At 44.2% G+C, this 27,597-nt stretch overlaps 2 protein-coding genes and 1 long non-coding RNA gene across 31 annotated transcripts in view; 1 reads left to right on the top strand and 2 right to left on the bottom strand.

Annotated features, from left to right (window-relative positions):
• The window catches only part of rasal2 (RAS protein activator like 2), a 47,563-nt gene extending 38,335 nt beyond the window's left edge, over positions 1–9,228 (top strand). For 4 of the 6 annotated variants that reach the window (XM_034614319.1, XM_034614316.1, XM_034614321.1 and 1 more), the window contains 10 exons: positions 2–146; positions 1,290–1,434; positions 1,661–1,900; positions 2,597–2,798; positions 3,558–3,757; positions 4,127–5,090; positions 5,232–5,390; positions 6,188–6,390; positions 7,214–7,301; positions 8,596–9,228. In XM_034614319.1, the coding sequence (XP_034470210.1) occupies positions 2–146; positions 1,290–1,434; positions 1,661–1,900; positions 2,597–2,798; positions 3,558–3,757; positions 4,127–5,090; positions 5,232–5,390; positions 6,188–6,390; positions 7,214–7,301; positions 8,596–8,763 (2,514 nt within the window). In that variant the 3' untranslated portion in view covers positions 8,764–9,228. The remainder of the gene's footprint in view (position 1; positions 147–1,289; positions 1,435–1,660; positions 1,901–2,596; positions 2,799–3,557; positions 3,758–4,126; positions 5,091–5,231; positions 5,391–6,187; positions 6,391–7,213; positions 7,302–8,595) is intronic. The other 2 variants (XM_034614318.1, XM_034614317.1) reach the window with 2 other exon arrangements.
• Positions 7,752–8,588, bottom strand: LOC117778601. The gene is made up of 2 exons (XR_004616823.1): positions 8,167–8,588; positions 7,752–8,078 (listed from the first exon to the last, which is right to left on the bottom strand). It is a non-coding gene; the product is annotated as an uncharacterized LOC117778601 (long non-coding RNA).
• A 684-nt stretch (positions 9,229–9,912) lies between the features above and the next one.
• dlg1l (discs, large (Drosophila) homolog 1, like) overlaps positions 9,913–27,597 on the bottom strand; it is a 67,019-nt gene continuing 49,334 nt past the window's right edge. For 13 of the 24 annotated variants that reach the window (XM_034614286.1, XM_034614288.1, XM_034614292.1 and 10 more), the window contains 14 exons: positions 27,387–27,516; positions 26,033–26,189; positions 25,844–25,946; positions 25,359–25,473; positions 24,473–24,649; positions 24,157–24,223; positions 21,817–21,916; positions 13,786–13,827; positions 13,260–13,310; positions 12,717–12,818; positions 12,445–12,617; positions 12,124–12,233; positions 11,948–12,039; positions 9,913–11,417 (listed from right to left, as the gene is read on the bottom strand). In XM_034614286.1, coding sequence (XP_034470177.1) covers positions 11,311–11,417; positions 11,948–12,039; positions 12,124–12,233; positions 12,445–12,617; positions 12,717–12,818; positions 13,260–13,310; positions 13,786–13,827; positions 21,817–21,916; positions 24,157–24,223; positions 24,473–24,649; positions 25,359–25,473; positions 25,844–25,946; positions 26,033–26,189; positions 27,387–27,516 — 1,526 coding nt within the window. In that variant the 3' untranslated portion in view covers positions 9,913–11,310. Of the gene's footprint in view, positions 11,418–11,947; positions 12,040–12,123; positions 12,234–12,444; positions 12,618–12,716; positions 12,819–13,259; positions 13,311–13,785; positions 13,828–21,404; positions 21,439–21,816; positions 21,917–24,156; positions 24,224–24,472; positions 24,650–25,358; positions 25,474–25,843; positions 25,947–26,032; positions 26,190–27,386; positions 27,517–27,597 lie in introns of all 24 variants that reach the window. The other 11 variants (XM_034614290.1, XM_034614287.1, XM_034614298.1 and 8 more) reach the window with 3 other exon arrangements.

The following is a 27,597-nucleotide window of genomic DNA, read 5'->3' as shown; positions in this document are numbered from 1 at the left end:
GGACTTCCTGACGGACCTGGTAATGTCGGAGGTGGATCGATGTGCCGACCACGACGTCCTGATCTTCAGGGAGAACACGTTGGCCACCAAGGCCATCGAGGAGTATCTGAAGCTGGTGGGACAGAAATACCTGCACGACGCGCTCGGTGAGTCACCTGTTCAACGTCAGCCCAACTTGACGTGTGAAAACAGGACAACACAGGAGATAAGACCAGAAGAGGTGTGTGATGATGAAGATGATGATGATGAAGATGATGTGTTTAGAGTTGAACACAATGAAATATTTAATAAATAATAATCAGAATCCTCATAAGCTCAGACAGAACCTGATCCAGGATCAGATTTAAACAGCTGAATGGACAGAACGTGACACTCAGGTTCTGGTTCAGGTTAAGTTATGCACATCTGTAATAACAGCAGGTGATCATGTGACCTGCAGCTGTTTGCTTTGTTGTGTGACGCTCTCGTCAACGTCACCTCGATCACAGAGATTCCTCTGATGGATCCACGTGATCGAGGTCCAGGACTGATCTGGAGGCAGAGGGCTGTGATTGGCTGTTGGTGAAATGCACCCTGGGAGTTGACATCTCTGACTTTATATGTTCACATATGAAGCTGCAGCTCGACCCTGAGAGATGAAATAAACAGAACGTGAGCAGATTTATATCAGACTGCTGCATCATCTTCATCATCTTCTTCATCTTCAGGTTACTTGCTCACTTCAGTCAGAAGTGTTTTCAAATAGTTCCGAGACTCAGGAGACGAAGGATTGAACGTCGTCAGCTGAATGAAGAGAAGAAGAAAAGTCAGAGACTTCAAACACTTTCAATTTATTTTTATCACCGTGTCTGAGAATAGATCATCACTTTCTATTTTTATACGTTTATTGTTTTATCTTCATCATCTTCTTCCTCATCTTCATCAGCAGCAGCTTCAGTCAGGCCCAAGTTAGGAGGAACATGTTAGATGTAAATGATCTCACGGTCTCAAATTCTCTGTCTCTCTCTCTCTCTCTCTCTCTCTCTCTCTCTCTGTCTCTCTCTCTCTCTCTCTGTCTCTCTCTCTCTGTCTCTCTCTCTGTCTCTCTCTCTCTCTCTCCCCCCCCCCCCCCTCTCTCTCTCTCTCTCCCTCTCTCTCTCTGTCTCTCCCCCCCCTCTCTCTCTGTCTGTCTGTCTCTCTCTCTCTCTCTCTCTCTCTCTCTCTCTCTCTCTCTCTCTCTCTCTCCCCCCCCTCTCTCTCTCTGTCTGTCTCTCTCTCCCCCCCCTGTCTCTCCCTCTCTCCGTCCTCAGGCGAGTTCATTAAAGCTCTGTACGAGTCGGACGAGAACTGTGAGGTTGATTCCAGTCGGTGCTCTGGCGGTGATCTGGCTGAACATCAGAGTAACCTGAAGATGTGCTGCGAGCTGGCGTTCTGCAAGATCATCAACTCGTACTGGTGCGACAGCTCACGCTCACGTCACCATGAATTTACATTCACACACTCGTCTTCTGAAAATCATGAGCTGATAAAATACATCCAGTTGGTTGAGGCCTTTAATGAATTTCAGTTTCTGGTAAAACACATCCAATTAGATTAAGAGTTAATTGAGTTTCAACAGGAACATTTATCCAGAGCTTAGTTTTATATTTTGTGTCCAATCAGCTCCTTCCTGTCTCCTCAGCGTGTTTCCTCGGGAGCTGAAGGAAGTGTTCGCTTCGTGGAAGCAGCAATGCGTCGCCCGCGGCCACCAGCAGGACATCAGCAAGCGTTTGATCAGTGCCTCGCTGTTCCTGCGCTTCCTCTGCCCCGCCATCATGTCGCCGTCGCTCTTCAACCTGATGCAGGAATATCCAGACCACCGGACGTCCCGTACGCTTACGCTCATCGCCAAAGTCATCCAGAACCTCGCCAACTTCACCAAGTGAGTACCTGCGGGTTGACAGGGTCAGAATTCAACTCCCTGACCCACACGCACCACTGAGTGCCCCCCCCCACATGCATTTAGCAGCTGAGCTGATCATTACCATCACACGTGGCCCTGGACTCACACAGAGCGACGCCGTGAAGTGACAGAGCCCTTTAACGAGGATCTAGGTGTGTGTCACATGGTTACGAGCAGAGAAGCTCTCACACACTCAGAATCGATCAAACCTAACTTTGTACACTTCTAATGTAATTAGTAAAATCAGTCACACTCCGAAATGAAACCAAATAAACCACCATTCCTTAATAAACTCTGAATGTTGTATAAAACTCATCAAGTCCTACCTGATCAGTATTAGTGTAGTTTTTTACATGTTGTAATGTAAACAAAATAATATTTGATTTGTGTCTGTACACTTTAGTCCCTGTTTTTTTTTCATAATCTTTGGTATTTATGTTTGTTATGACTGAACATAGTTTTGATAGTAAATCATTTTATATTTCTATCATTTTATATATTGTAATCTTCTTAAGGAAAATGTTCTCAATGGTGCGTGTGGGGGGGGACTTAGTATACCGGCTGTAGTATCGGTCATAAACCCTCCTCCTCCATGTTAGCTGATGGGACATGGACCAAAGGAGACGATGAATAAATGACAAAAGATGATGTGGAGATTTGTGCGTCTGCCTGCAGGTTTGGAAACAAAGAGGAGTACATGGCGTTCATGAACGACTTTCTGGAGCACGAGTGGGCGGGGATGATGCGTTTCCTGTCGGAGATCTCTAACCCGGAGACTCTATCCAACACACCGGGCTTCGAAGGTTACATCGACCTCGGCCGCGAGCTGTCAGTCCTGCACGCTCTGCTGTGGGAGGTGGTGTCCCAGCTCGACAAGGTACTAACATCCAGACTGTGTGTGTGTGTGTGTGTGTGTGTGTGTGTGTGTGTGTGTGTGTGTGTGTGTGTGTGTGTGTGTGTGTGTGTGTGTGTGTGTGTGTGGCTGATTGAGCGTTAAGAGGTTTCAGGTTTAGAATCCAGGTAACCCAGGTCTGGGTTAGAGGGGGGGGGTAGGGAATGCATTGTACAAACATAAAATCTAATACATTCACATTAACACGACTCAGGCAGGTCAGGTGACCTGCTGAGGTCACAGGCCACGCCTCCTCTACAGCAGGAGCTCGTGTGATTGGTCAGATGTGACGTTACACATTCTCCAGACGAGCAGCAGAAGGTTGATGATCAGTGATCGATGGGTTTTGTTTGTGTGATGTGAACATGTGATGAACATTGGCAGCAGAGGTCACATGATTCATTTAACCTCATTAAAGCAGCATGCCCCCCCCCTCCTGCCTGGACCCCCCCCCTCACCTGTCGGAGCTCAGTCTCTGCATGACTCTGCTGTGTTTGATCCTGGTTCTGTTCAGTAGAAGCATGTCGTTCTAGTTGATTTGATTTTTGTTTCCATTAAGTTTCCCTCATGTTTGCCTCCCCCCCTCTCCCCCCCCCCCCCCCTCTCTGGCCGACTCTTCTTTTGCCACCATTGTGGTTCCATCTTCCCAACACCGCTGAATCCCGGTGCTTCCATTTACACACACACACACACACACACACACACACACACACACACACACACACACACACAAAACGACCACAGGGTGAAAATTCCTTCCTGCAGGCCACCGTAGCGAAGCTGGGCCCGCTGCCGAGGATTCTGGGAGATATCTCTCGCTGCCTCGCCGCCCCGACGCCAGTGCAGCAGCAGCTGCGACGTTTCCAGGACCATAGCTCCGCCCACAACCTCAGCGGCAGCCTGTCGTCAGGGTTACACCGAATCTTTGAGGACCCCGCCAACAGGTAACCAATCAGCTGACGGAAGTGAACGAGTTTTAAAGGGAAAGTTCACAGATTAAGACGTAAACATGTCGACATGATGAGACTGAGGTCAGAATCCTCCATTATTGATTATTATTATTCTGAGTCAGATTCAGGTCAGAAGATTATGTTTTATTCAGATTTATGTTTTAATCTGGTTCAAATGTGAATATTGTATCCATGGAAACATGTCATGTCATCATCACTGTCTCAGCTCAAAACAACCAGGACAATTAAAAACCACTTCATAACGGTGTGTGTGTGTGTGTGTGTGTCTGTGTGTGTGTCTGTGTGTCTGTGTGTGTGTCTGTGTGTCTGTGTGTGTGTCTGTGTGTCTGTGTGTGTGTGTGGTCACTGTGAGGTCCGCAGCCTTCAGTCTCCGTGCAGTGATCTGATGGACGGTTATGTTCGAGGTCAGCGCCCCCTGCTGGCTCAGCAGCATCCTTCCATCCACAGCAGCGTCTCTGATCAGGAGCGAGACAACCTGCTGTCCAACGGACGCAGCGTCTCTCTGGTCGACCTGCAGGACGCTCAGAGCCTGCACGCCCCCGCGGGGCCCCCACCGCACCACGAGGCCCCGCCCCGCCTCAGCAGGGCCGGTTCCCAGGCCTCTATCGGACACGCCCCGCCCCCACACACCTACCCCCACTCCAACCCCCTGACCCCCCAGCCGGCGCTACACCAGCCTAAAGCGGCGGCCAGGGACGGCCAGCCTCAGAGCGCTCCGCAGGTGAGGCGGCCGCTGCATCCCTCTGTCAGCCAACAGCGCAGCCTGCAGCCGCTGTCCTTCCAGAACCCCGTGTACCACCTGAGTAACCCCGCCCACAGCCTGTCCACACGCTCCGCCCACTCGCTGCAGCAGGACTCCAGCTCGGAGAACCTGAGCACCGAAAGCTCCCACAACAGCCACAGCAACTCTGATGACTACGGCAGCCAGGTGGGGGTCAAAGGTCGAGTGCCGTCCAACAGCAGCCTGGACGAGCTTGGCAGCAGGCGGAGCACGCAGAGCGAGGAGTGTTCCACGCCGCGCCGCCACGCACTGCCTGACCTTCCGCCCGGCACCGCCACAGCGGTCGCCATCCCTCGTCAGAGCACGACGGCGGGCACCGCCCACATCGTCAAGGTGGAACAGCAGAGCAGAGGAGGGGGCGGGGCCAGGACGCCACGCTCTCTCCCACACAGTGCCTCGTTACGAAGCAGCAGCAGCGCCAATACCGAGCCGACACCCACCGCCACCAACGTCAACCGCCAACAGCCAACCTGCTCTGTGGAGAACATGGCTCCGCCCCCAAAGAGCGCCACCAAACCACCACAGGTGAGGCTAAAGCTCAAGAAGTCAAATATTAACATTATGTGATTTTAAATCTTGAATTAAACAACAAATTGATTCGCTTGTCCGAGGCTGGTATGGGGGGGGGCGGGTTGATTATGAAATCATATCTCTGGGTTGCTTCAGGTGGCGTCTCCGGTGGACACGGTGGCGGTGGCGATGTCTCCAGTGGAGAGGACGGCGGCCTGGGTCCTCAACAACGGCCAGTACGACGAGAAGGAGGAGGAGGGAGGAGGGGAGGGAGGGGGGGAGAGGAGCAGAGAGGAGGGGCGGAGCACCGAGAAGGTACGAGCCAATCACAGGTCGAGAAACTGTTATTGATTACCTCCACCAGCAAGGGTTGGTCATCTGTGTGTTAGTTAGTTAGTTAGTGGGTTAATGAGTCAGTTAGTGAGTTAGTTAGTTAGTGAGTTAGTGAGTGGATGAGTTAGTCAGTGGGTTAGTTAGTGAGATGGTTAGTGAGTGAGATAGTTAACGAGTTTGTTAGTTTGGGAGTTAGTGAGTGAGGGAATTAGTGAGTCAGTGGGTTATTTCGTGGGTTAGTCAATGAGTTAGGTAGTTAGTTGGTTAGTTAGTTCGTTAGTGAGCAAGAGTTGATGGGTTTCTTAGTGGGTAAGTTGGTGGGTTAGTTAGTTAACAAGTTAGTTTGTGAATTTTAATTAGTTAGTCGGTGGGTCAGTGAGTTAGTGGGTTGGTTAGTTAGTTCGTTAGTGAGCAAGTTGATGAGTTAGTTAGTGGGTAAGTTGGTGAGTTAGTTAGTGAATTAGTTAGTCAGTGGGTTAGTTAGTTAACTGATCAGAAACATCAGTGTGATAAGAACTAACAAAAATCGATGACCTTTTCTGCAGTCAGCCACCAGGGGGCAATAGAGCCGTCATGTCGTCCATTTTTATTTCCAGTCGGAACATGTGATCGATTTGTCCTTTTGTTGTTTTTATGACGTTTTAAATGTTTGATGGAGCCTCCACACAGTCGACCAATCACAGAGCGGGATGAAGTACTGGCTTCATGAATCATTTACACCTGAAGAGATGAGCTGATGACGGATCATGTGACCACCCCCCCCCCCCCTGTGTCCGCAGTACGAGCTGGAGATCTCTCGGCTGAAGGAGCGCCTGCGGGTGTCCGGTCGGCGCCTGGAGGAGTACGAGCGGCGGCTGCTGGCTCAGGAGCAGCAGATGCAGAAGCTGCTGCTCGAGTATAAGAACCGTCTGGAGGACAGCGAGGAGCGACTGAGGCGGCAGCAGGAGGAGAAGGACAATCAGATGAAGAGCATCATCTGCAGGTACGCACAGACTCCACCCGTCCGCACCGCTCAGCACAGACGAACCAAGCACACACTGAGGAGTGATGCCTCTTTTAAATAGAAACATTCAAAATGTTTGAATTTGAAATGTGGAGTCACAGGAAAGTTCGTTTTTTACTCTATACATTTAAAATAAAGACGTATTTATTAATTGACTATAAATGTCTACTTTTCTGTTTATATTTAGAATCAATCCAATTTATCAGTGTTTTATGAATTTAACGTTTAACGTAAACGTTTGAAATTCCTTGAAGGACCCAGGTGTCAATCAGCCGTCTGTGGGCGGGTCTTCCTGTTCGACACGTGAACGTGGTCAAAATAATAAAAGGAAAAACCTCATGAAGAGGATTTGAATCTAACTTATGGCATGACTCCACATTTATCAGATAACTAAGGTTGACCAGCATCTTTAAATGGTTAAAAAGATAAATAACAGTTACTCGTCCTGTGATAAATTCAGATCATTAAATAAGACTCATCTTTCCTTGACTGTTATTTCAATTTTTTTTTATAATTCACTTGCTGCGTTGGCACAAACTTCCTGTTCCGGTTTCAAATTAAAACTTTTGAGAGGACAGAAAACCTTTTGTTTCTTAACAGGGCTTTTATTGTGAAAAACTCAAACCAGACATTGATATTACTGACGAGTTTAACAAGAAACAATGATTATATTGATCATATTGACCACGCCCCTTCACTTTGATTGGCTGGTTGATGTCTCCACACCAACGACAGTCAGGTTGTCTGTTTCATTGTGTGTGTGTGTGTGTGTGTGTGTGTGTGTGTGTGTGTGTGTGTGTAGGCTCATGGCGGTGGAGGAGGAGTTAAAGCGTGACCACGCAGAGATGCAGGCGGTGATTGAAGCTAAACAGAAAATCATCGACGCTCAGGTACGGACATCAACACTTGTAGCTCCGCCCACACAAACTTCTTCCATCCTCTTAGATTCGGATTCTTCAGAATTACCCACAATCCTTTTCTGTAAATGACCTCTTGAACAATCAGTGATGATTGACAGCTGCACTAAGCTAACTGGCCGTGTGCTAAGCTCCGCCCACAGCGACTTTCTAAGGGTTTGAACTTGTCGCAATTTCATCAGTGAAGAACCTTTGATTTCAGGTCCGTAACGGACGTGAAATTAACCAATCAGGCAAGTGACTGTGGCCCCTCCCCCTCCCTCCACCCCCCCTCACGCCTCACACCTGTCAGCCAATCACAGAGCAGTTACGTCATGGTGATTTAATGTCTCTTTATTTCAAAATAAGACTTGTTATTCAGGATCAATACTGAGATTAGATCTAAACTTGTGTTCACAGCATCGAATGAATCTGGATTAAATCGTGTTTAAATGATGTCGACGTGTTGTTTTAAATAAAGTTTTCAGGTGTGTCGCTGTTTTGCTCGTTTGGCTGCTGCCTCACCCCCCCACCCCCTCCTCTCTTTCAAAATAAAACGAGGCGATGACGTTGAAGCGCTCAGGTGTTTAATAATTTTTGTTTTAGCCGGTGAATCGAACCTTGTTCGTTCCGACTCCGACTTCCTGCTCAGCTTCAGTCTTTCTCTTTTAGTTGCTTTTATTTTTTGGGCTGTTTTAATTTTTGCCTGCGGCTCTCAAACTTCCTGTCGGCTCAAAACCACATCACGTCCGATTTCATCTTAAAGTTGAACTTTTATAGATTCAAAATGTTTAATTGATTATTTGAATAGTCAAGTAAAATTTAAACTAATATATCTAATTAATTAAAACATTTTAACAATTAATCAATTAATAAATATATTTTAAACTGTTGAACTTCTGCCAATTTCTGGCTGTTATTGAATAAATGTACAATATATAATTTTTTTTAAATTAGAATCTTAACATAATAAATAATCTGAATAATTAATATATTTATATTTTAGTTTTAAATTAGAAACATGAATTAAATTGTAAATCAGGGAGAAACAATATTCTCTTTATTGAATCTTATTTTTACAACAAATTGTTTTTTTTAAATTAAAGGACAATTTTATGCTCTGTGGCTTCTAAACATTCTGATTTACATTAAAGTGTTTTCTGACGTAAATTCAAGAGTAATTATTATTTATTTTTTAATTCTTTATGTGGTTTTAAATCGACAGTTGAATCATCACAAGCCCAACTTTTATTTTGGTGTGTCAGCCTAATGTCCTCTTGTCCAATAGGAGAAGAGGATCGGGTCCCTGGACGCAGCAAACTCCCGGCTGATGTTGGCGCTGACGCAGGTGAAGGAGCGTTACAGCGCCCCCAGCCTCCACAACGGCCTGTCGCCCAGCAACCCCACCAAACTGTCCATCACTGAGAACGGAGAGTTCAGGAACAGCAGCTGCTGATTGGTCGACAGGGATAGCAGGTGAAGGGGGTGGGTGGGACTCAAAGTCCTGACTCCGCCCACCTCACCTCCATCAGCAGCTCTGCGGACGATCGAACAGAGAGAGAGAGAATCCATATATACGAGTGTAAATACTGAAGCATCGATAAGTTCAGACTGTGTGTGTGTGTGTGTGTGTGCGTGCGTGCACGTGCGTGTACGTGCGCAGCGTTCCAGAAGCACAGCGAAGAAGAACAAACCAAAAGATACTCAAGTTTTTCTAAGACTTTTTTATGGTTTTTATTTGAATCTTGTTTTTGTTTAATTTTCATTTTTCAGAGTGAAACTTTTCTTTGTTTTTCTCTGACGAGTTGTTTTCACTTTTTATTTATTCGTCCTGTTGCTACTGAACCGACACCTGCACGATCAGGTCAAAGGTCACACCCGTCTGCTGTCACATGTTGAATAAAAGATGCCTGAAAACCTCGTCTCCATGGAAACGGATTCATTTCTACATCAAAAATATGAATGAACTAAATAAATCTGAGCTGATGACAAGGACAAATAAAATAAAATAATCTACCTGGATTATTACTCTGGATGACATCAAATCAATCTGGATCACATTGTGTTAATCTGGCTCACGTCAGTCTGTATCAAATATGATTAATCTGGATTACATTTTATGACATTTTCTTTACTGACAACAGCCCAGTTTATTCTCTTAATTCCACTTCTGTTGCTGATCAAATTATTATTCTGTGACTAATTCAAACATTTAAATCATTGAAGTAGAATCCCCTCCTGTGGGTGTTTGTCGCCACCTACAGGGCAGTGTTGTCTTCATGTTTTTAACGTTTCCTGAGGTCTTGTGCTAAATGTGAGAAGGTTCCTGCTCCAGAGACGTCGTGTTCACAACGAGAAAAGTCTGTTGTGAGGTCACAGCTTTGACCTTCGACCCAAATCGAATCACTTAACGTTTGAAGACTCTGGAAACACGACGTCTGAGGCCACCGGGTGTCGCCAGCGCGCTGGAATAAAACTAAATAATTTACTGTTGAACTTCTTCACATCTTTTCTCATGACGTCATCGTCTCCGACAGGAAGAGACGCTTCACAGGTTAATTTCACACAAACCACAGAAGAAGAAGATGAAGAAGTTCACTTTCGGTTTTCTTGTTAAGTTTTATTATGTTTAAAAAAGAAAATTAAAAGACAGAGGAGGTGGTGATCGAAGAAAAAGAAAAATATATATTCATATTCAAATATCTTTATACTTTTCTATTCATATGATTAACAATGCAAAGAAAATAATTCCCGTAGTAGTAGTGCTTAAGTAAAGTTCAATATAGATTTTTATTATAACAAAATAGGCAGTTTACCGAGGGTTAAATATCTGAAAATCTCATTGTACAATAATCGTCTGCACGTTTCTCCCGCACCTGGAGGTGGCAGCTCGTCTCCAGGTCCCGCCCACACGTCACATGATCGACAGCGTTGCCATGGTAAGACACTGACCGGGCGCCCGCAGGGTTCAAACTCGCTCCACCAGGGGGCGCTGCTATTGAAATGAGACGACACTGAAATAAAAAATCTTTTAGTTGAAATGAGGCTGAAAAGTTTCAAAATAATGAAAATTTGATTTAAATCTAAATCATTTGTTAATCATCGACTTCACTATAAAAAATATATTAATTTAATCGTTTTCTGTGAGTTTGAGTTTTTAAAAGATTTAAAATAAAATCTGATGTTTACATTGTATTATAACATTCTTTTAATGATTTGAATCATGAGAAAATTGTCGATTTTTCTTGTTTTATTCTGACATTTTTTTAATTCCGAGACGGTTTTCATAAAATTTGTTTTCATTTCTTTTTATTCTTTAATTTTAGATAATTAATTGTGAGAAAATGTTCAAATCACAAGAAATAATTTGTTTTGTAATTTTCAGAATTTTTTTAGGACAAAGTTTAAAATCAGACTTGATGAAATGAAATCAGACATTTGTTGGAATAAGATGATAGCGCCCCCTGGCAGCAGAGCAGGACCCTGCAGTGTCCTGACAAACATCCAGCAGCCGAGAGGAGCGGAAAGTTTAACTCATCTTGAATTGACTCAAGTGTAAAAAAGAAAAGGGAAAAAGATGAGAGGAGCAGCGAGGAGGAGGAGACTGTGTCGGGCGCCGAGGTGACGGGGCTGATGGGAAATAAACGGGAGATTAACATGCTGTTAAAGCTCGAACGTGCAAAGTTTTGCTTTTTGTGTCTCAGCCTGAGACTGAAACTCTGTCCATCGAGAGAAAAGGGAAAAAAAACACAAAGAAAGAAAAAATCAAATCTGCTTCGTCTTCTCGTCACTTTCACTCGTCTTCTTCTCCTCCACGTACCGTGTTGAGTGTGATGTCACTTCCTGTGTGCTTTACTCTGCTGGTCAGGAAACTTAACCACGAAATCCGATTCAGGCATGGGGGGATTGTGGGGGGTGGGGGGATTCTGTCCTTTTCAAAATAAAACAACAGAATGTAAAGAAGAGGAGGAGGAAGAGGAGGAAGAGGAGGAGCGTTCGATCTTCACAACTTCTCCTTGGACTGAACCCAGATGAACGGACCAGACTGCTCCTCAATGATCTGCTTCCCCTGATCGTAGATCTCCTCCAGAGTGTCGCCCTGCACGACCGCTGCACACGCACACACACACACACACACACGCACACACACACACACACACAAACTAATTATTAAAGAACTCGAGTCACCGTCTCGTGGTTGTTTGTCTCGACCAATCACAGCAGTCTACATTTATTTTGTCAGACTCATGAGGTCACTGTGACCTTTGACCTATAAAATCTCATCAGTTGATCGTTGAGGCCGAACTGGGACGGAACAGGATGAGTGCTGTTACAATGGTCAGCCACTGGGGGGAGCCGAGGAGGTAACAACACGTCCGACGTCTCTTTAAACTGACGACCGTTTTACATGTGATTCATTTCCATAGGAGGAAGAAGATCGATTTAGCCGCTGCCCAATGGGATGAGAAGCTGCTGCCACACGATTGGCTGATAGGATAACAGATGTAAGACAGGGGGCGCTCTAGGAGGCAGAACCCAATACCGAACCCTAACGACTGTGCGGCCAAATAAACCCACGAAAATATGCGTAGGAGAGCAGAGGTTGTTTTTCTTCGGGCCACAGGGGGGCGCCGTCTCACCTGTGAAATGCTCGGTGAACTCCTGCTCCAGCTTGGTGGCTCTGTCGAAGGTTTTGCGTCCCTGCTCCTCCGTCAGACGCTTGTTCATCTCCCTGCAGGAAGAAAACAAGACCGTCAGCAAGAAAATCAAAGGTCAGAACCAGACAGGAAATGGAACCGTGGCGGTCTTGACTCACATGATGTTCTCCACTGATTTGGGTTTGATGAAGATGGCGATGGGGTGAAGCTGAGCGAGCTGGAGTCTCTTGATGGCGTTCCCCGACACGTCCAGGATACAGTGTTTACCCTGAAGGGGGCGGAAAATGTGTTCAACATGTCTTTATGTTCAGAACACAGACTGACGTCACCACCACAAGAGGGCAGCGTTCGTATTTATTTAGTTATTATTGTCTCTATTTATTTGTATTCTTTATAAACAAACTGCAGACACAAGCCTTGGAGTGTTTTTACGTCTATGAGTCGACTGATCGTCATGTGACAGATTTCTCAGTCGCTACCTTCTCCGACACCTCTCGCACCGACTGCACGCTGGTTCCGTACAAGTGGCTGTTGTACTGTCCGGCCTCGATGAACTTGTGGTCCTGGATGTCTTTCTCCATCTGCTCTCTGGACACCACAAAGTGGTAATCTCTGCCGTCCACCTCGTAGTCCCGCTTCGGCCGGGTCGTATCTGAGGGTGAGGAAGATGTTCTGATTCAGGCTCAGAGAAGGTCACATGATCTCCAGACGGGAGGAGGTTCGCTCGGAGCTGGACAGCGACGTCACTTACGCGGGACGCAGGATCCAAATTTGTCTGGGAACTCGGAGATGAGGTCGTCGTTGATCCGGTCCTTCATGGGGCCGAGGATGATGACGGGACGGGTGTAGCTCACTGTCGGAGACAAAGGCTCATGCTGATAAAGGTTTTATTTTGAAATCACAGTAACAAGCTGCTTAACAGGATGAAGCTGATGAGTTCATTATTATGTGAATATTTTCTCACAGTTAAACGTCTTTAACACCAAATAATAAAAATAAATCCATCTAGGGTTCGTATCGACAGCGCCCCCTGTTGCTTTTTTCATTGAACAAATCCATTTTTTTCTTGATTGACAGTTTTTATGTTCTAATACAAATATTCATACATATTTATTTGAATTTATTTACAAAGAAATATGTATTTAAATGTAAGTGTTGTCTTTTGATGTTTTACCTGAAGTCTGCAGACTTTACCAAGATAAATTAAATATCTGAATCTTTCTTGAAGATGAATTGATTTTCATATGAAACTGACAAAGTTTCTTCAGTCAGAGAATTGTTTGTGTTTTTTTACCTTCCTGTTGAACGACGGGTTCATACGACAACACGTACTCCTCCTGTCCACCTGGAAACACAGATCCAGAGTCTCACCGGGGTCATAGAGCAACACACACACACACACACACACACACACACACACACACACACACACACACACACACACACACACACACACACACACACACACACACACACACACACACAGAGAGATCACTTCATGTAATTGAACGCACACACACACACACACACACACACACACACACACACACACACACACACACACACACACACACACACACACACACACACACACACACTAAGCAGGAGCTTTCATGCAGACACACCCTGCTGTCAGGAGGCCTTCAGGAGTGTTAGCGAGCAGGTAAACTGTGTGTGTGTGATGTCATGCTGTTATCGGCCAATCAGCAGCTTGTGCTCAGGGAAGGGGGGTGGGGGGGTTAGCGGGTTCGGTCGGAGGTCACGTCAATCATTAGTGTTTCCTGTGAATCATAGAGTGAACCAGGCAGCGTCAGACTTACGGTAGCTACTCTCACTATCGCTGGCGTTAGACGTCACATGTTCTGAAATTAAAACACAGGACACGTCAGCCGGGAGCCTCGCTCTCCCATAATGCTTTGCTCAGAGCCACGATAGCACAGAGGACTCGAGTCCAGCAGCAGCAGATCGACGACAGCAACACAAACATTTTCAATCCACGACAAACAGGACCTGGAACATAAACTTTCAAAAACTTCCCACAAATGTTCCATGACTTCAAACCACAACTTAATGACGCCATCTTTACGTCATCATCGAGCGGCAGCGACCACAGCGCCTCCTGCAGGAGAACAAGGCTGAGTGACGTCGATGACACCACATCTGACAGAATAATTAGAAATATGTTTACAATTCATGATCTGTCGCTCATCACGAAGGAATCTGAGCTGCGGGAAATCTCAGATGTTTTCTGGTTGTGAACCGATTCGGATTTTGTGTAAAATGTCTGAGAATCTGTGAAAAAAAATATTCAATAAAATCAGGAGCTGCAGCGGATTTGTTATGATTAATTTAAACAGAATGAAGAGATGAAGAGGAGAAGAGATGAAGAGGTGAAGAGATGAAGAGGAGAAGAGATGAAGAGATGAAGACGTGAAGAGGAGAAGAGGAGAAGAGATAGAGAGATGAAGAGGTGAGGAGATGAAGAGATGAAGAGATGAAGAGGAGAAGATATGAAGAGGAGAAGAGGAGAAGAGATGAAGAGATGGAGAGGTGAGGAGATGAAGATGTGAAGAGATGAAGAGGTGAAGAGATGAAGAGATGAAGAGGTGAAGAGATGAAGAGGAGAAGAGATGAAGAGGTGAAGAGGAGAAGAGATGAAGAGGTGAAGAGGTGAAGAGATGAAGAGGAGAAGAGATGAAGAGGTGAAGAGATGAAGAGGTGAAGAGATGAAGAGATGAAGAGGTGAAGAGATGAAGAGATGAGGAGATGAAGAGATGAAGAGGAGAAGAGATGAAGAGGTGAAGAGGAGAAGAGATGAAGAGGAGAAGAGATGAAGAGGAGAAGAGATGAAGAGGTGAAGAGATGAAGAGGAGAAGAGATGAAGAGGTGAGATGAAGAGATGAAGAGGAGAAGAGATGAAGAGATGAAGAGGAGAAGAGATGAAGAGGAGAAGAGGAGAAGAGGTGAAGAGGTGAAGAGATGAAGAGATGAAGAGGTGAAGAGGTGAAGAGATGAAGAGGTGAAGAGATGAAGAGATGAAGAGGAGAAGAGATGAAGAGGAGAAGAGGTGAAGAGGTGAAGAGATGAAGAAATGAAGAGGTGAAGAGGAGAAGAGGAGAAGAGGAGAAGAGGTGAAGAGATGAAGAGGTGAAGAGATGAAGAGGAGAAGAGATGAAGAGGTGAAGAGGTGAAGAGGTGAAGAGATGAAGAGGTGAGGAGAAGAGGTGAAGAGATGAAGAGGAGAAGAGGAGAAGAGGTGAAGAGATGAAGAGGAGAAGAGATGAAGAGGTGAAGAGATGAAGAGGAGAAGAGATGAAGAGGAGAAGAGGAGAAGAGGTGAAGAGATGAAGAGGTGAGATGAAGAGATGAAGAGGTGAAGAGATGAAGAGATGAAGAGGTGAAGAGGTGAAGAGATGAAGAGATGAAGAGGTGAGGAGATGAAGAGGTGAAGAGGTGAAGAGATGAAGAGATGAAGAGGTGAAGAGATGAAGAGGAGAAGAGATGAAGAGGAGAAGAGATGAAGAGGTGAAGAGGTGAAGAGATGAAGAGGAGAAGAGATGAAGAGGTGAGATGAAGAGATGAAGAGGTGAAGAGATGAAGAGGTGAAGAGATGAAGAGGAGAAGAGATGAAGAGGAGAAGAGATGAAGAGGAGAAGAGGAGAAGAGGTGAAGAGGAGAAGAGATGAAGAGGTGAAGAGATGGAGAGGAGAAGAGATGAAGAGGAGAAGAGGAGAAGAGGTGAAGAGGAGAAGAGATGAAGAGGTGAAGAGGTGAAGAGATGGAGAGGTGAGGAGATGAAGAGGTGAGGAGATGAAGAGATGAAGAGGTGAAGAGATGAAGAGGAGAAGAGATGAAGAGATGAAGAGGTGAGGAGATGAAGAGGTGAAGAGGTGAAGAGATGAAGAGGAGAAGAGATGAAGAGGAGAACAGATGAAGAGGAGAACAGATGAAGAGATGAAGAGATGAAGAGGAGAAGAGATGAAGAGGAGAAGAGGTGAAGAGGTGAAGAGATGAAGAGGTGAAGAGATGAAGAGGTGAAGAGATGAAGAGGTGAAGAGGTGAAGAGATGAAGATATGAAGAGGTGAAGAGATGAAGAGGTGAAGAGGAGAAGAGGTGAAGAGGAGAAGATATGAAGAGGTGAAGAGATGAAGAGATGAAGAGATGAAGAGGAGAAGAGATGAAGAGGAGAAGAGATGAAGAGGTGAAGAGGTGAAGAGATGAAGAGGTGAAGAGGAGAAGAGATGAAGAGGTGAAGAGATGAAGAGATGAAGAGGAGAAGATATGAAGAGGAGAAGAGATGAAGAGGTGAAGAGATGAAGAGGAGAAGATATGAAGAGGTGAAGAGATGAAGAGATGAAGAGGAGAAGATATGAAGAGGAGAAGAGATGAAGAGGTGAAGAGATGAAGAGATGAAGAGGAGAAGAGATGAAGAGGTGAAGAGATGAAGAGATGAAGAGGAGAAGAGATGAAGAGGTGAAGAGGAGAAGATATGAAGAGATGAAGAGGAGAAGAGATGAAGAGGTGAAGAGATGAAGAGATGAAGAGGAGAAGAGGAGAAGATATGAAGAGGAGAAGAGATGAAGGGGTGAAGAGATGAAGAGGTGAAGTGATGAAGAGGTGAAGTGATGAAGAGGAGAAGAGGAGAAGAGATGAAGAGGAGAAGAGATGAAGAGGAGAAGAGATGAAGAGGTGAAGAGATGAAGAGGAGAAGAGATGAAGAGGAGAAGATATGAAGAGATGAAGAGGAGAAGATATGAAGAGGAGAAGAGATGAAGAGGTGAAGAGGTGAAGAGATGAAGAGGTGAAGAGGTGAAGAGATGAAGAGGTGAAGAGATGAAGAGGAGAAGATATGAAGAGGAGAAGATATGAAGATATGAAGAGGAGAAGAGATGAAGAGGTGAAGAGGTGAAGAGATGAAGAGGTGAAGAGATGAAGAGGAGAAGATATGAAGATATGAAGAGGAGAAGAGATGAAGAGGAGAAGAGATGAAGAGGAGAAGAGATGAAGAGGTGAAGAGATGAAGAGGAGAAGATATGAAGAGATGAAGAGGAGAAGATATGAAGAGGAGAAGAGATGAAGAGGTGAAGAGGTGAAGAGGTGAAGAGATGAAGAGATGAAGAGGAGAAGATATGAAGATATGAAGAGGAGAAGAGATGAAGAGGAGAAGAGATGAAGAGGAGAAGAGATGAAGAGGAGAAGATATGAAGAGGTGAAGATATGAAGAGGTGAAGAGGTGAAGAGATGAAGAGGTGAAGAGATGAAGAGGAGAAGATGTGAAGAGGTGAAGAGGTGAAGAGATGAAGAGGAGAAGAGATGAAGAGGAGAAGAGATGAAGAGGAGAAGATATGAAGAGGAGAAGAGATGAAGAGGTGAAGAGATGAAGAGGTGAAGAGATGAAGAGATGAAGAGGAGAAGAGATGAAGAGATGAAGAGGTGAAGAGGTGAAGAGATGAAGAGGTGAAGAGGTGAAGAGATGAAGAGGTGAAGAGATGAAGAGGAGAAGATATGAAGAGGAGAAGATATGAAGATATGAAGAGATGAAGAGGAGAAGATATGAAGAGATGAAGAGATGAAGAGGAGAAGATATGAAGATATGAAGAGGAGAAGATATGAAGAGGTGAAGATATGAAGAGGTGAAGAGGTGAAGAGATGAAGAGGTGAAGATATGAAGAGGAGAAGAGATGAAGAGGAGAAGATATGAAGAGGAGAAGAGATGAAGAGGTGAAGATATGAAGAGGTGAAGAGGTGAAGAGATGAAGAGGTGAAGAGATGAAGAGGAGAAGATATGAAGAGGAGAAGATATGAAGATATGAAGAGATGAAGAGGAGAAGATATGAAGAGATGAAGAGATGAAGAGGAGAAGATATGAAGATATGAAGATATGAAGAGGAGAAGATATGAAGAGGAGAAGAGATGAAGAGGAGAAGATATGAAGAGGAGAAGAGATGAAGAGATGAAGAGGTGAAGAGATGAAGAGGAGAAGATATGAAGAGGAGAAGAGATGAAGAGGTGAAGAGATGAAGAGGTGAAGAGATGAAGAGATGAAGAGGAGAAGAGGAGAAGATATGAAGAGGTGAAGAGATGAAGAGGAGAAGAGGAGAAGATATGAAGAGATGAAGAGGAGAAGATACGAAGAGGAGAAGAGATGAAGAGGTGAAGAGATGAAGAGGAGAAGATATGAAGAGATGAAGAGATGAAGAGGTGAAGAGGAGAAGAGATGAAGAGGTGAAGAGATGAAGAGGAGAAGAGATGAAGAGGTGAAGAGGTGAAGAGGAGAAGAGATGAAGAGGTGAAGAGGAGAAGATATGAAGAGGAGAAGATATGAAGAGGTGAAGAGGAGAAGAGATGAAGAGGTGAAGAGGAGAAGATATGAAGAGGAGAAGAGGTGAAGAGGAGAAGAGATGAAGAGGTGAAGAGATGAAGAGGAGAAGAGATGAAGAGGTGAAGAGGAGAAGAGATGAAGAGGTGAAGAGATGAAGAGGAGAAGAGATGAAGAGGTGAAGAGGTGAAGAGGAGAAGAGATGAAGAGGAGAAGAGATGAAGAGGAGAAGATATGAAGAGGAGAAGAGATGAAGAGGTGAAGAGATGAAGAGATGAAGAGGAGAAGATATGAAGAGGAGAAGAGATGAAGAGGTGAAGAGATGAAGAGGAGAAGATATGAAGAGGAGAAGAGATGAAGAGGTGAAGAGATGAAGAGGAGAAGAGGAGAAGATATGAAGAGGAGAAGAGATGAAGAGGTGAAGAGATGAAGAGGAGAAGATATGAAGAGGAGAAGAGGTGAAGAGATGAAGAGGAGAAGAGATGAAGAGGAGAAGATATGAAGAGGAGAAGAGATGAAGAGGTGAAGAGATGAAGAGATGAAGAGGTGAAGAGGTGAGGAGATGAAGAGATGAAGAGGAGAAGAGATGAAGAGGAGAAGAGGTGAAGAGATGAAGAGATGAAGAGGAGAAGAGATGAAGAGGTGAAGAGATGAAGAGGAGAAGAGATGAAGAAGAGAAGAGATGAAGAGATGAAGAGGAGAAGAGATGAAGAGATGAAGAGGTGAAGAGATGAAGAGGTGAAGAGATGAAGAGGTGAAGAGATGAAGAGATGAAGAGGTGAAGAGATGAAGAGGAGAAGAGATGAAGAGATGAAGAGGAGAAGAGATGAAGAGATGAAGAGGTGAAGAGATGAAGAGATGAAGAGGAGAAGATATGAAGAGGAGAAGAGATGAAGAGGTGAAGAGATGAAGAGGTGAAGAGATGAAGAGATGAAGAGGAGAAGATATGAAGAGGAGAAGAGGTGAAGAGATGAAGAGATGAAGAGGTGAAGAGATGAAGAGGTGAAGAGGAGAAGAGATGAAGAGATGAAGAAGAGAAGAGATGAAGAGATGAAGAGATGAAGAGGAGAAGAGATGAAGAGGTGAAGAGATGAAGAGGTGAAGAGATGAAGAGGAGAAGAGATGAAGAGATGAAGAGGAGAAGAGGAGAAGAGATGAAGAGATGAAGAGATGAAGAGGAGAAGAGATGAAGAGATGAAGAAGAGAAGAGATGAAGAGATGAAGAGGAGAAGAGATGAAGAGATGAAGAGGTGAAGAGGAGAAGAGATGAAGAGATGAAGAAGAGAAGAGATGAAGAGATTAAGAGATGAAGAGGAGAAGAGATGAAGAGATGAAGAGGTGAAGAGATGAAGAGGAGAAGAGATGAAGAGATGAAGAGGAGAAGAGATGAAGAGATGAAGAGGTGAAGAGATGAAGAGGTGAAGAGATGAAGAGGAGAAGAGATGAAGAGGAGAAGAGATGAAGAGGAGAAGATATGAAGAGGAGAAGAGATGAAGAGGTGAAGAGATGAAGAGATGAAGAGGAGAAGAGATGAAGAGGAGAAGAGATGAAGAGATGAAGAGGAGAAGAGATGAAGAGATGAAGAGGAGAAGAGATGAAGAGGAGAAGAGATGAAGAGGTGAAGAGATGAAGAGGAGAAGAGATGAAGAGATGAAGAGGAGAAGAGATGAAGAAGAGAAGAGATGAAGAGATGAAGAGGTGAAGAGATGAAGAGGAGAAGAGATGAAGAGATGAAGAGATGAAGAGGAGAAGAGATGAAGAGATGAAGAGGAGAAGAGATGAAGAGATGAAGAGGTGAAGAGATGAAGAGATGAAGAGGTGAAGAGGAGAAGAGATGAAGAGGTGAAGAGGAGAAGAGATGAAGAGGAGAAGAGATGAAGAGATGAAGATATGAAGAGGAGAAGAGATGAAGAGGAGAAGAGATGAAGAGATGAAGAGGAGAAGAGATGAAGAGGAGAAGAGATGAAGAGATGAAGAGGTGAAGAGATGAAGAGATGAAGAGGTGAAGAGGAGAAGAGATGAAGAGGAGAAGAGATGAAGAGGAGAAGAGATGAAGAGATGAAGAGGTGAAGAGATGAAGAGATGAAGAGGAGAAGAGGAGAAGAGATGAAGAGGAGAAGAGATGAAGAGATGAAGAGGAGAAGAGATGAAGAGGTGAAGAGGAGAAGAGATGAAGAGGTGAAGAGGAGAAGAGATGAAGAGGAGAAGAGATGAAGAGGTGAAGAGGAGAAGAGATGAAGAGGTGAAGAGGAGAAGAGATGAAGAGGAGAAGAGATGAAGAGGTGAAGAGGAGAAGAGATGAAGAGGTGAAGAGGAGAAGAGATGAAGAGGAGAAGAGATGAAGAGATGAAGAGGAGAAGAGATGAAGAGATGAAGAGGTGAAGAGATGAAGAGATGAAGAGGTGAAGAGGAGAAGAGATGAAGAGGTGAAGAGGAGAAGAGATGAAGAGGAGAAGAGATGAAGAGATGAAGAGGTGAAGAGATGAAGAGATGAAGAGGAGGTTTACTTGTCCTCCAGGAACCAACATGGATGAAATAAGCTAATATGGCAGCTGATATGGAGTCAGAGGGTAAAAAACAAGTTAAATAAATATAGAATAAATAATTCAGTTGATAAAAGAATGAAAAAATATAAAAGCAAATAACTAAAAAGTAAAACATTTATTTTCACATTGATGGATTTCTGAATTAATGTATTTACATTAAACAGCCTCATTTTATTGTACTTTATTTGAGAGAAGATGATTCATATTATCTTTCTCCTGTTTATTTCTTTTGTGTCTGCTTCATTATTATTATTATTATATTGTGATTTGAATCTGGACTTAATGAAGCTTCAGTAAATATGAAGCTGATTCTTCTATCAGACCAACTGAGGAGGTCGAGAAACAACTGACTTAAGACAAAACTGATATCATTTAAAAACATGAGTCGATATTTAGTCATATTTAGTATATTCATTTCAATAACAACTAAATGTTGTTCTTAATGTAAAAGCTTCTTTTGCTATTTTAAAGGACCCAGGCTGTTTCTGGTCATGTGTCTGAAGGCGGATCCTGGTGGGAAACCAAGAGGCTGATGGGAGTTTTGTGCGTGTGGGGGGGTGAACACACACTTACTGTGGCCTTTGGAAAGCACGTCGTCGCTGTTGTCCTGAGGTCAGCGGAGCAGAGAGAACAACGAGGAGAAAACAACCACAAGAACATAAAGTTACTGAGTTACAGCGACAGACAGAGAGAGCAGAGGGAACGCAGCCGCTCGTCAGGGCAGCAGGGCGGCCATTTCCCCTCCGAGCGGAGGGGCGTGGCCTCGGAGGTTTTCAGTGACACCACCAGGGGGGGCTCTGGGTCGTGTTCTTTTTCATCGCTCAGGTGGTGATGTGACATACGTTTCAGCCAGGCCCTGTTGCCGTGACAACCGGCGCGCTTGCAGCATGCCGCCACCAGCTGACCTCTCTTCCTGTCGCCGACCAGTCGCCTTTCAGACAAACCGTTTAGCTCCTCCCCACCCCCCCGCCGCGCTGGTACTTACGGTCGACATCGCTGGTCTCCTGCTCACTCGCCTCTTTGCTCTTGTAGAACGGAAACTTTCGGGAAAAGAGGTTCTTTTTACGCTTGTCATTGAGAGACTGCTGAGGAGGAAGAGGAGGAGGAGGAGGAGGGTGATGGAATAAAAAAAGAGGGGGAAGAGGGGGAGAGGGGGAAGATGAGGGAGTCTGATGTGGGTTTGGACAGAATGAGAAGCTTCTGTCTGAGTCTGTGGTCAACGACACGTCGATCAATACCATTACACAGCTGCACTGAACAAATAGAAAATAACATCAGTCTAATCTGAATTATTAACATTTAATAGATGTATTTACTAACCAGACATCAGACACAAACATCTTACAGGCAATTCAAACACATTCTATACTCTTTAAAGGTTCAGTGTGTAGATTGTAGTGACATCTAGTGGTGAAGTGTCATGTTGCAGCTGAAGTATGTAAATATAAAGTATTTAAATATAAAGTATTTAAATATAAAGTATTTAAATATAAAGGCCCATTCTAGAGTAAAGAAAACAGAGATTTGTATAATTTAGATGAAACACACTCGTGAAAACATCACTAGGATTATTTTATATTTACTTTCTAGAAATAGATCTTTTCACCTGAATCTTACACACTGGACCAAAATCTTGAACTCGGCCTGACGACAGGAGATTTGGGCAATTTTTTTAACGAGATGTGAATCTGGACGCCAGCGAAATTAAAGACAACAAAACCTCCATCACAAAACTGATTTCAAATTTTTTTAACTCTGCAGGTTATTTGGTTAAAGATCAAATCATATCTCTTTCAACGAATCTCAATATATTTTAGTTTACGAACTAACGTTTAGGCCACATTTCTGATTCCTTTGTTAAACTCTTGGTTCATTACAATATAAAATAAAACCTGAGGTTCCTCATATGAACATTGTTCCTCTTAACGTCGACTGAAGCCACAGAATCAGACGGAAGCAGCTACAACAGAACGTTGACACAGACCGAACTGAAAGTCCCTGTCGCTGCTGATTGAGAGTTCGAATGTTACGCAGTGACAGTGAAGGCAGCAGTCGTTAAACAGGAAGCAGGAGGAGAGAACGAGAACATGCAGGCGACATGCAGGCTACAAGAGAAGCTAGTTTCAGATCAGCTGGTTCTGATCCGACACAACCGGCAGGAATCAAACACCAAACCCTGCCAGAGCGGAGGATGGTCACATGATCGCTGCTCATTAAAAGCTCCAGCAAATAAACCTGTGAAGCATCTGGATTCATTCACCTCACGCTGATGTTTTCACTGAGCAGTCGAGTAAATTATTAATTATTAAACAATTCAGTCAGAAATTTTACTTGAATATTTGATTCACTCAGTCCAGATCAATTGTTATTATTATTATAATATTAAGGAGTCGTGTTCATGTCCGAGTCGCTCGGTTGGAGAACCTGAGCTGATGCTTCACTCGCCAGTAGGGGGCAGAGCCTGTGCTCATCTCATGAAGAAGTGAAGTGACCTGCACCTTCAGGAGGAACAGCAGGAGTCCAGAGTCTCCTACACCTCCACAGACAAACGCTACCTCCACACACCGTGCACGTCGTCATGTGATACACCGTGCACGTCGTCATGTGACACACCGTGCACGTCGTCATGTGATACACCGTGCACGTCGTCATGTGATACACCGTGCACGTCGTCATGTGACACACCGTGCACGTCGTCCTAATTCAAGTATTGACTAGTGCTGCTTTAGGTCATTTCTCTGAATTCCTCAGGAATCTAAACATGCTTTACTCGGCCGTTAACCAGCAGGAGAGAGAGAGGCGGGATGAGAGGGGTGAGTGGTGGGGGGAAGGAGGAGAGGGAGGGTCTCTGAGCAGCCACTAGGGGGCAGCAGACAGTCAAACATCAATGTCAAGCGTTCCTCTCTGTATGGGGGGGGGACTGGGGGAGTTGTCATGCATGTTTTTCCCCCCCCACACCCCCTGGGTTCAGACTGATGTTAGAGGGCAGGTTTGGCGGCGCTGGGCGAGGCGTTCAGGCGACGCCTGTTAAAGTGGCACGCGGTGTAAAAGGTGCTGGGGGGAGGAGGGGGTTGTGCTGCTGCGGTTTGCTGGGACGTTGGCGTGATGAAGAGAACACGTCTCAGAGGTCGACGACAACATGCTGTTAACTGGTCAGCTGCTTTTTAACATTAGTCAAACACGCTGATTAGTAGGTGGAGATCAGGTGGCAGCGGCTCGAACACAGGTCACATCACAGTCTGACACACGAGTGATCCAAACAGGAAGTTCAAACTAAAACATCAGGTGATCGACAGTGAACGTCCGTCACTGGCCTCACACTCACCCCTCGCTCTCGAGACTTGGCGTTGAACTTCACCGTCTTTAGTCTCGCTCGCTCCTTCTTCTCAACGCTGTGGGCGGACAGGAGAAAAGGTCAAAGGTCAGCAGAGGTCACCAGGTTGGTTCCATCACAGAACTTCGCTGCAGCTCGACACAGAACCAACCGAGCTCGAGTTCATCCGTCATTCTCTTCCTGAACTTTAGAAAGAAATTCTGTACACGTAGAAAACTGTTCACTCAGCCAGTGGACCAGGACTCGTTCACACCTCGTTTGGGTTATACAATATATACTACTAATAACAATAATAATGTGAACTGACCGTCTTTTGCTGGGGATGACCCCCACCTCCTCCACCTCCCCCTGTGCCGTCAGCTGTCTGGCCTGCCACCACTCGTCGTCGGAGGCGTTGACCACGTGAAGGATGTCTCCAAACTTAAAGTTGAGTCCCTGACTGGGCAGACCGGAGTCTCTGGTCTTATCGTAGTCAAACAGAGCTCTGCAGCACAAACACGTTTTTATCAATGATCGTCACAAACTATAAAACAAACCACAGCTCTGAGGATAAGACGACCATCAGGTAAAATCTACTTCTGTTGTGCTGTTGGATTCTTCATTAAAATCTTGAGCAACTTAATGAAAACATCGAATTAAAATAGAACGTAATTAGTAATAAGTTAAGTATCTTGTTGACATATGGAGCTCAGTGAAAAATCTTTAATTCAGAATATTTGATATAATTCAATCAAACTTTATGTCATCAATATATTCGTTGATTTGTCAGCAAATATCTTCCCATTTACCTTCCTGGAGCTCATCTGTGTCGACACTGATGGTAAAATCAACAATGAACCTTTAACCTGTCGCATTTTAATTGTTCTGTCTGCGACTGTCATGTAAAACAATAATGATAATAATAAGAAAAATTATGAAAATTATAATGATAATGATGTTGGTGTTGAATATGTGTAATATTTTCTATTCTTGCCTCAGCAATAGATCTTTTTTATAATAAATTAAATTGAAGATTTTCTCTATAACTGACAACAGAAGCACAAACTTTCTGTTTCATTGTTGTTTTTCAGAATAAAAGTCAGATATTTTAGCTTGTAAATAAACCGTTAGTATGGAGTCACTTCCACACACTGATGTGAGCGATGGGATCAGTCAGGATTTGTTAGCGTCAGTTACAGGAGCGTAGATCTCACCTGACGTACAGCGACCTCTTCTGACTTGTCCGCAAAGATCCAGATCCAGAACTGATGCTGCTGTTCATCATCTGCTCCCGCAGGTCGTGGATCTTTGCCTCAAAGCGACTGTACTCTGAACAAGGAGGAAACTTACTGCTCATCCACAAAACTCTTCAACATTTAGCTGAATAATTACTCATTAATCATCTTCATATCATTTTAGAACCAGATCGATTTCAGTGGAAGACTCCTTTAACAGCGAGGCGTCTTCATGAAGCGACAGACACATGAGACATAAGAAGCTTTCAGGACGTCTGGTGTTTGTGGTTTTAATCATGGCCGTGTTTTTAACGATCAGTGAATCATTAATGAAAGATTCCATTTGAATGAATCATTGATAACTTCAACCTGAACTTGATCATCAGGGTCCACACTTGACTCTTCTCTACTTGTTGTACCATGTAGAGTGTATAACGTGTATTTATACTGCGAGTGGGTCTCACCCTCTGGTCTGTAGTGGGCAATGATGGTCACCGTCTGTCCTGCGTTCTTCAGGGCGGCGGCGGCCTGTTCGTGGGTGGCGTTACGGAGGTCCACTCCGTTCACCTGGAAGCAGCATATATACCATATAACAGATATATGTATATAGTACATATATATATATATATACATGTGTGTGTGAGTGGACGTACTGAGACAAGTCTGTCTCCCTTCCTCAGCTCTCCACAGAGGTCGGCTGGTCCCCCTGCGAGGATGAAGGAGATGAAGATCCCCTCTCCATCCTCCCCGCCCACGATGTTGAAGCCCAGGCCCGTCGCTCCGCGGTGCAGCACCACCTTCCTTGGCTCCCTGTTGGACCACAGCAGCTGTCAATCATCTGACCGCTCTGTTTAGAATCTGTAAACAGTGTTTACAGATTCTAAACATGATGAGTGAACAGAACTGACACCAGGTCAGATTACTGCCGTGACGACATCATCTTCATTATCAGATATGAAACAACACATCTATGGGGGGGTGCGTGTGTGTGTGTGTGTGTGCGTCTGTGCGTGTGTGTGTGTGTGGGGGGGTGCAGTTTAAAGATTCATTTGAAAGTTTCTATACATTTCCTCCTCTCTTTTATTTGAGTTTATAGTTAACCTGTATAAATCAAACCTCAGTTACATGATTTGTCAGGACGTACATACAACAACATGCGTGTTTGATGATATATAAATCGTAGCCGTCAGGAATACACACGTTCTCTACTTCAGACACATGCACTGTGTGCATCTGCAGGTTTGAACCAGCAGAGGGCAGAGCAGCTGTGTCCCTACATACAGCTTCTGTACATTTGAATATTTCAGATTCTCTTCACAGTAAATTAATCAAACACATTATTTCTGCAATAAAAGAACAAACCTGGAACAATAATCTTATAGTATCTTTTATTACAGTATTATAAGTGAATACTGTGATTTACACAGCGTGGTGAGTTCAGTTGTTGACTTTGTCTGGTTTAATTAACATGAAATAATTTAAATCAATCTGACACAGTGATCGTCCAGGAAGTCAACAGCTATATACAAATTCAATTTAAGAGATTTTAATTCCACTTAAAATTCAATTTAAGACGAAACGCTTGATGAAATTAATTAAATATTACATGTTAGTTTATATATTTTATGTGTTCATGTAAATGATGGTTGTAAAAACATCCTTGAAGCAGTAAACAGAAAGTAAAAACTTATAATTAATGAAAGATGAATTAATTAATAAATAGATACAAAATTAATGAATAAAGATGAATACAAAATTACAGGTTCGATCACACACCAGTTGTTTATTTCATTGGTTGTGTCTTATTCAAATTAGCTAAGACTTATTTTTCATATTTCAACTTTTACTTGGTGATTTAATTTACAGTTATAACAGTTTTACTGTTAAAATATCTGGTTATTGAATTAAATTTAAACACAACCTTTAATTTTCAAATCTACATGAAAAAAAGCAGGAGGTATTTTGTTATCAGTGTCAGAAGATTTACAGCCGGAGCAGAGATCTCACCGTGTGACATCGTCGTCTCCCAGCATGCTCTTTGGGGTCGGGGAGTAGCGTCCAGAGGACGCCGGTGGGGGCAGGGCCTGACCGAGGAAGTTGGGGGGGCTGATATGGTTGTCCATGTGCTGCGAGTACGCTGAAACACACAAAGACGACGAGTCGGGTCAGAGCTTCAGGAGCTGAAAACACACTTCAGAGTTTCTCACCTATCAGGCTA

Source organism: Hippoglossus hippoglossus, chromosome 17 (assembly GCF_009819705.1).
Source record: "Hippoglossus hippoglossus isolate fHipHip1 chromosome 17, fHipHip1.pri, whole genome shotgun sequence".
In the NCBI taxonomy this organism is placed as follows: domain Eukaryota; kingdom Metazoa; phylum Chordata; class Actinopteri; order Pleuronectiformes; family Pleuronectidae; genus Hippoglossus; species Hippoglossus hippoglossus.
Note: the sequence above shows the minus strand (reverse complement) of the source record. Positions and strands in the feature narration are given on the sequence as shown.